Source organism: Nannospalax galili, unplaced genomic scaffold (assembly GCF_000622305.1).
Source record: "Nannospalax galili isolate Female #2095 unplaced genomic scaffold, S.galili_v1.0 scaffold1579, whole genome shotgun sequence".
Taxonomy (NCBI): domain Eukaryota; kingdom Metazoa; phylum Chordata; class Mammalia; order Rodentia; family Spalacidae; genus Nannospalax; species Nannospalax galili.
This window is the reverse complement of record NW_008342632.1, coordinates 562,854-575,278: the sequence shown is the minus strand read 5'-3', so window position 1 is coordinate 575,278 and position 12,425 is coordinate 562,854. Positions and strand designations below refer to the sequence as shown.

General features: G+C 43.9%; 1 protein-coding gene across 1 annotated transcript in view; it reads left to right on the top strand.

Annotated features, from left to right (window-relative positions):
* The window catches only part of Npas3 (neuronal PAS domain protein 3), a 655,449-nt gene that overhangs the window by 394,169 nt on the left and 248,855 nt on the right, over positions 1-12,425 (top strand). The window contains exon 7 of the mRNA XM_029566227.1: positions 1,122-1,211. Coding sequence (XP_029422087.1) covers positions 1,122-1,211 — 90 coding nt within the window. The remainder of the gene's footprint in view (positions 1-1,121; positions 1,212-12,425) is intronic.

Below are 12,425 nucleotides of genomic sequence, written 5' to 3'. Positions count from 1 at the left end.
GGTAGCTCTATTTTGAGGAACCTCCAAACTGATTTCCATAATGGCTGTAGTATTCTGTACTCCCACTAGCAGTGAATGAGGTTCATCCTTCTTCACATCCTGTCCAACATTTGTCGTTGGACTTCTTGATGATAGAATTCTGAAACGTACATATGTCACAAATGCAGAAGTGGACGCAAGTGCATGTACACCTTAACACCTAGAAAGGACAAGAGAGGATCATTTTTAAAAGGCATCTTAATGAGTCCAGATACTACTCACTGCTTCGTGTAAGTCCTTTGAATCCTCTCTCGAGATATGACACATGTTCAGTATGAGGTAAACCCTTCCACGGGCAGTATCCACATGCAGAATGTTAAGTTGGATTCCAAGATGGATTCTGCCCTTTCTCAAGCCAAAGGGCGCTCAGTCCCCTTGGAAAGCTGGACTGAGACTTCAGAGTGATGCGTGACAGCATAGCCACCTTTCATCCGCCGTTGCCTTTTGTTCCTTTGCGCTTGTTCCCGGGAGATGCGGTAGAGACTCGAGTCTATCGTAATAAAACTTTAACAGAGTTTTGTAGACATTACTGTAGTGTGTGAGGTTTCAACCCATAAATAACCCACCCACAATACACCAGCTTTTCCTATTTTCTTTCCCACCCATGGCACCTGGGGAGAGGAGGGCACCATCGTTTATTAACCAGTCAGTTTTGACGATCAGATCAGTGCAAGTAGTGATTTTCCTTGCTCTCCATATAGAAGCCCCTTTTCCTCTCATTTCATTAGAGTTTCCTGTTCAGCTGCTTTACTGGAGAATTGCTGACTTCATATCAGTAACCACGAGTCCCCCAAAATAAAGGCCATGTCTCATAAAACCAGCATGACCTTATCTTACACATAAATGTCATTATCTTGATCAAAATGACAGAGACAGTTCTAAAATAAAGGAAAGTTTGCATTCCTTAGCCCTTAAAGTACTTCTTATGTCATACGAAGTTGAACGATTTTAGGACTTGCTACACATGAAGGGAAGGTGGCCTGAAGTCTGACGTGTCGCCTGTCTTTCTGTCGGCTGCTTAGCAGTCCCTTCCTACGTGCGGACGTACTAACTAACCTATTTGTATGTCTCTCTCTCTGCAGTCCCTGGACGGCTTTGTATTTGCACTAAATCAAGAAGGAAAATTTTTGTACATTTCCGAAACAGTCTCCATCTACCTAGGCCTCTCGCAAGTAAGTCAAGCAATTTAGATTCTTGGTGGTGAATGGGAAGCTTCCTCCGGTTTTTCTTTCTTCAAGAGCTATTCTGTTTAGCATGAATTATCTAATTTATTATTTAATGGCCTCTACCTGACTCTTCTAAGTCAGTGAGAAACCTGTGTTGAGCTTTCAGAATAAACTTGTGCTCAAAAACTTTAGTTCTGCTCTCTGCCCCCCAAGGATCATTATTAATTTATTGAGAACAAATGAAGTTTCATCCCTCGGTTGTTTTGAACTTTGAAACCTCAGTGCCCGGTAGGAGAGGGCCACACTAATAGAGCTTCCCTTGTGTCCTATTACTGCATGTTTATGGAGTACCCCAAGCTATCCTGGGAGCTGACACGGTGGCCAGAGTCATTTGGAGTCAAGAAATGCTGAGAGACACCATTAAAATGTGTTGCAGGGAGGGTTCTGGCCAGGATAGAGTGGCTGCCTTTGCAAACACTGCTTGACGCTGGAAGACGCTTCCATAAAATAAAGCTGCCTTTCATGATCTGCCATTTAATCGGTCATGTGTTTGTCAGAGGGTGAAGGGAAAGAAGGTGGAGTCTGGTAGGGCAAGGGACAGAATCCTGGCTCTTCCCCAGAAACACGAACACTTGAGTTTCGTTGCCTTCCGAGGTCCAGGCAGCATCCAAGGAATACTGGTACTAAGTGGTCTCCCATTCAGCTGATTATCCAGATGTCTTCTCCATAAAAGCATCACCATCTGGGTATCTGTGCTGGTGCAGGTGATTGGCTGCGTTTGGCCCTTTTCATGTGGTAGTTGGGAAGAAGGGAAATGGCCTCCATCGGACAATTGTATGTGTATGTCATGATCTGCCAAGGGGTCTAAGCCACCTCTCTTTCAGTTGCCCCTTGGCTAAAGATGGAGGTAAGATTCTCTGCTCTCCCAAAATGCAAGTCCCGCCCAGACTCATAGCTTCTGAAGGTTGGCACAGCTCTAAGGAAACATCCAGCTCAGCTGGAACCTTCTGGCTGTTAGAGGGTTTACTGGGAAACAGCTAAATCAAGAAAGACATTGGGAAATAATAGAGAGATTTGGCATTTGAGGAAGGCAGGTGAGGCCGTGCCAAATTTGATTATTTGCTGTTGAGATTCCAAACAAGGGATGTAGTCGTGAGCACTTCCTTCCTTAAGAACACACACGTTCTTGACTAGCATGCACAGTAACTCCATTTCGTGTGGACTGCCCGAGCCACGGGATAGAAACTGAGCTGGTGTTAACTCGGTGTTAGTTCTCTTGTATCTCGCTGAGATCTCTGGTTTCATAATAGCCTTTAATAGACTTTAAGCCTCCTCTTAATCTGCCTGGGACCTAGTACTGGGAATCTCCAATTCTGAAACTGGTAAGCCCCGTGTTGTTGGCCAGAATTGTACTGGGAACCCCACATTTGTGGTTCTACGATGCCATGCTCATTTGTTTCATGTGGAGCATCCAACAAAGTTTAATAAACCAGTAAAGAAGGATGAATAATTAGTTGAAGCAGGTAAATGCTAATTAGGGAACTCCTGAAAAGCATCCATTCTGTATAGCTGCAAACACATTTTACAGCCCTGGTTAGTGGTGTAGTCCAAATTCTGTCAAGGCAACTGCATTTTCTGTAATTGAGATGTGTTTGTTTGCTTTGCATAACAGATGGCTCTGTATGCTTAGACTGATAGCTAGGAAAATAATAATTGCATTATTCTGGCCAAAAGAATATTAGCTCTTGGGTTTTGGCCATTTCAGTCGGTCCCCTGCCAGCACAGCATATGCACATATATGGATTGGATTTTCAAGGAAATTGATGCATCTGGAATAGTGGGCCATCTGAAATATCATCTGTTCAAGAAAAACTTGGCTTTAACCCTGTGCTGGTTTCTCTTTAAAAGCAGTTCCCTGCTCTGTATCTTGACTGTAATGTTGAGACACTGTTTCCTTAAAATAAAAAACAAATAGTTGAGGTTTCTACAGAATAAAGTTGCCATGTGTAAATGGCACAGTGTGGGCACCTATTGTGTGGTGAGTCCCTGCTCTCTCTGAGATGGCTTTTCACGTAAGCACCAGTAGTCATCTGCTGCCTTCTGGAGGCAGGCCCTGGCTGTGAAGTGCTCTGGCCTTCTCCAATGGGTGCTGCAGTGTGAGCAGCGGCGGGCACATCCAGGATGAGGCTGGTGGGGCACTGCATTTCTACGGAAGTGCAAAGATGAGAGACTTTTCTGCAAGACTGAGGACAGTTTCTGGCTGACACGACAATTGCTTTATGTGTGTTTGAAGTGTGTAAAGCATGAAGTCTATGCTGAACTTGGGAAAGTGTCCAAAGTAGTTAAGGCTTTGGGTCTGAACATGGAAATGAAGGTCCCTGAGTCAACTTTCTTCAGTCCGTGCTGGTAGGTTTGAGCTACAGGGTGCTCAAGGCTGGTAGTCAAAGAAAAGATCCTCTATGTATTTGTTATTCTACCAACACACACGTTGGGAGGGGGGTGGAGGCAGGCAGGTGCCTATACACATGCATACAAGCACATATTCACTTAATTCGATGCAAACCTCATGTTCAACTTAGCCAAGGTGGTTAGTCCACCAAAGTCTAGACAAGAAGAAGGCATCCTTTCCCTTTCATTCAGATTTGTTAAAGACTCCCTCAGGGGAATGACTGAGGGGCTGTGAGCTTATCAGTGTGTCAGTCAGAACAACTCAGCTGGGCTGTGTATGCATTTCTAACTCTAAGACAGCCTGGCCTCCGTTTTACTTTCTTTCACCTGTAAATAAATATGATAGGTTTAGAGCAGCTTATGCTCAGGAAAGAATTAGGTTCTTTTTTTGGCTCTTGAGCTTTGACCGGGCAACTTGGTCCAGAGGGCGGAGCAGACTTCCTTTTCTGTACTGTCGAGGCATAGGCGCACCCAGCATCCAGACTGTGGACACATCAGTCACTCTCTATAGAGTATTCTTGTATGGTTGTGATAGTGGGAATGGCCTGAGCAGTGGTAAGGCCCCAGCCTGCTCTGCAGCCCTCCCAGCCTGTTCAAGATGATAGATGAAAAGATAGATAGATGAGAAAGAGAGAGAGATGATAGATAGACAGATAGATAGATAGATAGATAGATAGATAGGTGATAGACAGATGATAGATAGATGATAGATGGATAGATAGATGATGGATGGATGGATAGATAGATAGATAGATAATAGATGGATTGATGATAGACTATAAATGCACATACTATCTATCTATCTATCTATCTATCTATCTATCTATGATAGATAGATAGATACATACATACATACATACATACATACATACATACATAGATACATAGATAGATAGATGCTAGATGCTAGATAGATGATGGCTAGATAGATGATAGATACATAGATGATAGATGATTGATAGATGGTAGATGATTGATAGATGATAGATGATAATGGATGATAGATAGATAGATGATAGATAGATAGATGATAGATAGATTAGATAGATGATAGATAGACGGTAGATAGATAGATAGATGATAGATTAGATAGATAGATGATAGATAGATAGATGGTAGATGATGATGATAGATAGATAGATAGATAGATTATAGATGATTGATAGATGATGGATAGATAGATATAGACGATAGATGAGAAAGAGAGAGAGAAAGAGAAAGGAAGCCAGATGTTGAGCATCCAAGGTGTGGTTTTAGGTTATAGGCTATTCAATTACTTGTTTTCCCAGAAGCGGCAGCTACCCATTTCCAGGATACCTCCCCTGAGAAAGGATCCCCCTTTAGTAATCCTGATTTTGGCTTCGCATGACCATAGGTGGTGTGTGCCTGGTGATGGCGCTTAGAGCTAGTAGAAACCGCTCCGCTCCCCTGCCGTAATGGAACTGGCAGGACTAAATGAAGAAAAAAAACACTGGCCATGTAGCTGTGGGTGTAGCCGCCTTTATGAAATCTCTTCTGAAATATAAGGGCCTTATCACCAGAGAATCAAAAACAGCCTCACATGGTAAGCAGAAAGCATTTCTAGTTGATATTAGACTTAAGCTTAGGGAAATATTTATGTGTTAGCTTAGACTACCTCTTTCCAGGAAAATAAAGATTTTAAATAAATGTGTACAATTGAAATAATCTCAAAATAGGATAAGGAAATAAAGAAAAAGATAAATAAAAGTGGGTAATCTTTTACAACAGAGTAGAAAAACACAAATAGTTGCTTTAAAAAAAAAATAGCAGACCAGCTGTGGTGGCACACTCCTTTAATCCTAGCACTCGGGAGGCAGAGGCAGGTGGGTCTCTGTAAGTTCAAGGCCAGCCTGGTCTACACAGTGAGTTCTAGGCCAGCTGGCGCTACAGGGAGACCCTGTCTCAAAAAGACAAAAAAAAAAGCATGTAAAAGGTTCAATTTTATAGACGTGCTTCTTTGTAAGCAAAGCAAAAAAAAGGAAATATAGTCAAGTATCAACAATAAGGAAACATTTTCTCAAGAAAAAACTAAGTTTTTCTGGAACTGAAATCCAAAAGTAAATAACATGTAGGATATTTATAGAGGCTAACATACAGATTATGACAGACCGATACCCTTTCCTTCAGAGCTCACATTTACAGCAAGGCTGACTGATCTGTGTGACCAACACATGAGACCGAGGACATGGGTGTCAGTTAACCAGAGGATAAAACTCTACTCACATCTTCTGGAAGCGTCTTCTAATAAGTGAGGTGAGAGATGACGATTCAGATGCTGGCCTGGGCCAGCAAAGTATTGTCACATTAACCAAGTCCTGTGCACAACAAATTGGGATCTAGAACAAACTGGAAATCTGCATTTTTTAAGGGCTGCGACATCATGGGAAAACACCTCCAGCTTGAGCAGCCGAAGCCGCCTGCCCCCGCAGTGTGTTCTGAGCACCCCATCTGCCCTGTGACAGCCGGGTATCCCGAATCTCACACCGCCCCCCACCTCATCTCCCTGTGTCCCGCCTCCTTTGAGACACTTCCTGGCCAAGGGAGGCCAGCGGGAAGGAAGCTAGATAGAGTTACAAATTGGCTTGTTCGAAGCCGGCTTTGGGGGAGGCAGGGTGTCCACGGGATGGTAAGACCTGGGAGAGGTGAAGGAAAAAAAACAGATCAGTGGTTACGTTACATGTGCTCTCTTTTATAAATCCGTGCAGATACATGTTTTCTATCAACTCCTTTCCCCGGCCTGTTGTGCATCTCGATATTTTAGATCCTTCTGCATCTGTTATATAGAATGGCAAATAAAATTACAGCACACAAGTACAAGGTCAAATAAATGACAGAGCTCAGTCTATTTGTGCAGCTATTCTGAAAGGGAGCCACGGTGCCAAGCGTGGTTTATTTGAATAATAAAGAAGAATTAGATTCCCCTGATAACTTGGCTGAGGGCCAATAAATCACTGGAGGTTAGAGAGCCTGCGACTGCCATGCTTGCTCTGGCTTTCCTAAGGCACAAGGCTCAACTCTCCCATGATTTGCTTCGCAATGCAAATCAAGTCGAGGTTAGTATGTAGTTAATACAGGCCTCCCACTGCTGTGCTATCCCTTTAGTGGGCTGAGAAAAAGGGAGATGTTAGCTTTCCTTAGAAGTTATGGCACCAGCAGGTCCTAGAGAGCTGAAGAATGGAAAAATTTGGCTAATTTCAACCCAGCCCAGGGCTCACCAGGGTGGGGCAGTATTCACATTTTTACAGTTCACATCCTAAATGTATGCAATCCTGGGGTAACTGGGCCTTCTTTACTAAATGAGTGTAAATATAGCTTTATGTCTCCATTCGAGAAGTCTTTCAAGCAGGCATACCTTCATTTTAAGAGAGTAAAAATACATAATTTTTCTGCAGCTTGGAGCCGCCCCCCCCAAATCAGGATGTCTGCATTTTTCTCCGACACAAATCATAAAAAGTTCATAATTTCTACATGTAACAAAGAAAAATTCTCTTTTAAACGTGGAAGCTCTGAGGGTTTGGGGACTATTGAGAAAATATAAGTATCCAAATAATTCAGAAACAGTACAAGTTGCAGTGGCACATTATCAATTTACAGCATTTAAATTGATAAATGCTTGGTGGTGGCGGCCTACAAGGGCACTTTGAAAAGCAAAGAGCGACCTGGTGAAGAAATTGATTTTTCCCCCCCGAAAATGACTGCATGATGCATCATTTGACTGCATGCTGTCCAAGTGCTCGACAGAGATAATCTCTGCAATCCCACGGGTGACCTTATCGTTCTCACCAGGGCAACTTTGTCTACGTTCTGACTTTGTGCATGTCAAGGTTCCTCCCGGCAGGATCCTGGGGGGGAAAAGTTCCTCTGTTCGATCCAGATATTGAACTGCTCGCTCTTCCCGTTTTCCTTTCCACCCCACCCTCCCCAGTAGGCTAGCACGCCTATTTATTCCTCCATAATTCTGAGCGAGCAGTGGAGCCCGCAGCAGGTGCAGCGCGTCTTTGTGGACACCTGCCCACCTTGTGGTTCCAAAACATCTTAGAAGAGAGAGGCAAGGATCGTTTTTACCAAAAATAATCAAAGGATTCCCTAACGTCCAGGGGTACATGGCCATCAGAAGCAGATTAGAAGAGGCTACGGCTTATTTCAGAGGCTTTTCTTCTCTCCTCTCTTATAATGTTGACTCAGAGACATGAACTGTCTTCATTCAGACATGTTAGTTTCTCATAATGTTCTGTCTGTATCCAGCGACTGAGGGTGTGGATCTTACAACTTTAAAAGTCTGCAGCAGCAGCAACATACAGCCCAGGTCATGTGGCCCCCGGCTGTTCTCCTTTGTGGACACACTGGAAGGAGATTGCAGTGACCTCCAGGGCTCCTGCAGGACCATGGTGTTGGGAAAGTATTTTTGTCCCAGAAAAGAACAGTTGGCAGTTTCCCAGCCTTAATTTTTTTCCGTTGACATCCATGGATGTGTGCATATGTGTGTTTATGGGCTATCCTCCTACCACACAGCTTGTCCTTGATAATTGCAACTCCCGATTACCCATTTCTTGAAAGCAGCCAATCCCGGGCTGGCTTGGCCCCCGAAGTCAGGTTCCTGTGGCCTTTGGCACCCACAGTTCACCACCATCACCCTTTTCGCCGTTTTTCATCCAGAACATTAATTCTGAGTGAACAAGCCGTGCTTCCGTGCTTTTGACAAGATTTGCTGCAGTCTCATGCGACAAAAACCCAACACCCATTCCAGATTCAGAAAGTAGGATTTATAACAGCATTTTAATTTAATGTTGGATGTCGAACATATAAAGAGATCACAGTAGTACTAGAGCTGAAAATTGATGCCTTTTTTATTAGTGTCCTCTCAGAAGTGGGTGAGACGCTGTTTGTGCAGTGGAGCACAGAGCAGCACAGTCAGATGAATGAGGATATGCTATCTGCAAGGAATCATATTTCAAGCCACTGTCGGCCCCTATTGATGTGCTCAGAGTTGAAAGGTTATGCTAGTAAATGCCATCCGAATTTCCAGCATTAGAAATCGGTAGAGTAATCTGCCGCCTGTCACACTACGCTCTGCCTACGTGTGCTGCGTGGGGTTGTTTTACTTATTTTAATTCCAGATTAATTTTCTTAAAACCAGTACATTTCTTCCTCTCCTCTAAACCTTGATCAGTCCCCAAATGAGAGTGGTTTTTGACAGGTCTTCAGGGTGGACCAGTCGCAGAAGAAAACTACAGTGACGTTGTATATGAGAATCATGTTATTATTTATTCCCAAGCAGTGAAGTTACGCCACAGGACCTCTGGGCAAAGGGGACTCGCCTCTTTTGACAGGTCTTCAGGGTGGACCAGTCGCAGAAGAAAACTACAGTGACGATGTATATGAGAATCATGTTATTATTTATTCCCAAGCAGTGAAGTTATGCCACAGGACCTCTGGGCAAAGGGGACTCGCCTTGTTAGGCTGCATCACAGACTCCCAGGACAGTTGAGGATGGGCTCGCCACTGTCAAGGGTACCAACCGAAGATCTTCTACATCTTCTTAATTCTAGTATTAAAATGAGCCAGAGAAGAAACAGGATGTAGTGTTCTGCATTTTAAAGTCAGAGAAAAATACTTCCTAAGTAGCAGGCTTGCTTTATTTGTACAGACAAAATGGTATTTTCCAGTTCATTTTTGAAGTCGAACCTTGAGCAAAAGTAAGATTAGGAAAATTTAGCCATCATTCTAAGTCTGTAATTTATTCATTTTTAAATAATGAAACGGTGTTTTTCTGAATTAACCCATGTATTATTCATGCAGGCGCAGGCAATGTAATGTCCCTGGTTTTCTAGAAAGCCACGTACATTTCTTTGCCTGACAAGCAGTATTTTCTATATGGTATTAATTTTAAAGCTTATTTTATTATGCAAAATTGGAAAGTAAAGATAATTGCTGTCCATAATGTGGTGCTTAGGTAGACAATATATGCAAACAATACTCTCCACCTGAGCCAGCTTCCTTCCTCAGTTAGCCTGGGCCCTGGGAGAGCCATGAGTGAATGCAAGCTGCTCAGATGAGGGATAAGAAATAACTTGACCTGCGGAGAAGGAGGTCAAAAAATCGTTAAATTCATGCAAAATCCAAATTTCATTTCTAGATATGCACATTCAATCTGTATTAGGATTTAGGACTTACACAGGAAGTCATGGTTGTCATGACAGAAGTAACACGGCCACAATTTCAGTGCTAATTTCAGTTGAAATATAATAAGGAATCGACTGGGTTTTTGCATAAGTTCTAGAACTAGGCTGATATCCTGAAGATGGATGCTGGTTTCTATGACAAATGTCCTATGGCTTTCTGTCTTTTATATTCTCACTCCCTCTTTGGTTGGCAATCTAAAAATGGAATATTATTTTTTCAATATTGCCACTTTTAAAGAGAAAGAGAGCCGCCAGTTCAATTAAGCGCTTGGGGTAGATGTTTGTGTGACTGTGTGTGTGTCCATGCACCTGTGTGGATATGAATGGACATGGCTGGCGTCTTTCTGGTTTGCTTTTTGTACCTACTGCATTTTTGTCTACAGATATAATTTCCAATTCACTAAACTGCAAACCAGGTTTTCCTCTGGGGCCTCCCTCCTCTCAGGCTCTTACAGCTGCAAATTTACCACATTCAATAACAAGACGAAAACTTTCTCCTGTGCTGTTAATTTTTAATGTGCTGGCAGATTAAATCTATTGCTTTCAATAACTATGCAAACTTTTCGAAAGCAAGAGAATGTATTCAGAAAGAAGTCCTCCCTGGGAAGGGAAGAGGTGGTCTGAGATTGGACAGTTTTAGGGCAATTTAAGGCCTTGACAGGGTAACAGAGCATACTAGCTGACCAAGCATGTGCCTTGATAAGTCTCAGGAGCGTTACCGTAATACAATTGGTTATTGGGTAAAGAATCATCAGTTCATTTAGCTTTTTGTCTAAGTTTGGCAGATGCAGATGCAAACTTTATGTGAAGGAGCTCCCTCCTTCCCCGTTGATGTTCTCAACCACTGGGGAGTGTTGTTTGGGAAAACAGGCCATCTCTTTTAACCCTGCTGTTCCATGCAAGCGTTGGAGAACTGGCCATCGGTTAGGGAAATGCTAAGGTTCAAGGGGCACACTGTTGTGGGGACCCTTGAGCACCCCTTGGGTGGGGGAGATTTGGTGCGGAGTCATGACAGAGACATCGGGAGTCAGGTGAGAAGCAGGCAGTGCCAGCAGCTGCAGACTCCTTGATTGCAGATATGGGGCTCCCTTATATCCCCCCTCCTGGTGTCCCATTGGTCCATTGATAGGTCGTGTCTGTTCCTCATTGGCTCTTTGTATCGGGCCATTTTCGCATCAGCCGTCTCTCTGTCATTTGGCAGAACACAGGTTGGACTCAACCGGATGTTTTTGGCGCATTTGAAGCGCATGTGCTGGTTGTTCAGGCCGCACTTCCTCCTACTGCACACGTGTCAGGTGGTGGCACAAATCTCTGATTGTTATTGCTCTGTCACCTTGACTTCCGGTGTTTGTTCCTACATGATGCTTCTATCTTGCCAGTCAAGCGTCCTGATGATTAAACTTGCTATTTACTAGGAGTTAAAACATTTTCACAAAATGTGCTTGGTTCTCCAGTCAAATACAGAGAAATTCTTCAGGAAATGTCAGCAGCGAGGTGAGTCTTTCCACCAAAGTGTGCAGCTTTGCCCTGTTTGAAGACATGCTAAGTCTGGGAGAATTCCAAAATGACTGCACAGAGGTGGCGCGTGGTGCGAAATGTGTAGGTGCCGCGCCCTGTTCTTTTCCACCAAAGTGTGCAGCTTTGCCCTGTTTGAAGACATGCTAAGTCTGGGCGAATTCCAAAATGACTGCACAGAAGGTGGCGCGGTGCGAAATGCGTAGGTGCCGCGCCCTGTTCATTTAACCACGTCCACGAAGAATCCCTAACTGATGACATAAAAAATGTATGAAAGGAAAGGAGAGAGGCAGGAAGGTGCTCAGAGGTAATCTCAGAAATGAAGATAGACCGTGCTCGGTCGCAGGACTCACCCCGGCCTCTGAGCCTGGTGGCCTTCTCGGGCTTGACCACCACTGCCCTGAGAAGGTCCTCGGCCACTTGGCCAAATCTGCGCCTCCCCGAGGCCAGATGATGCACTCTCAAGGCAAACAGGAGGCAAGAACAAGGGCCAAGTCTGGGAGGTGAGAGCAGAAGGGCCACCATCTTCCCGGTTCCTCAGTTACAGTTGATGTCACACAGGGTGTGCAAGGACCAAGCAAGGATCACGTCCTTCGTCTACATTTCAGAAGCTTTATCAACTGCAAGCAAATCATATGGTGGCTGAGATTCATTCAGCTCTTTAATAAAAGCACGGACCTGCGACGGTGGGGGCAGCGTCCCCTGAAATTAGAGGAGCTGAACTGAAGATATTTTGAAAATGTCCCAACTGCTCCGTGACATGGGATGATGTGGTTACCCATTCGTTATCACTAGGAACAGCTGGGGCGGTGCTCAGGAAATCAGATAGTGCCTTTTAAAATAATTATAAATAGGCATAGATTAGCTAGCAGAAGGGAAAACAGACAATCCTACGTCATGATGTTACTAATTTTGAACTGTTTGGGGACATCAGCTTCTAAGTCACAACAGTGTAAGAACTGACTACAACGGGAGCAGTGCTGGAGAGAGCCAAGTCTGACTATTTCTAAAAGCAAATGTTTCCTGGAGATGAGATCCAAGCGTTCATTCCCTG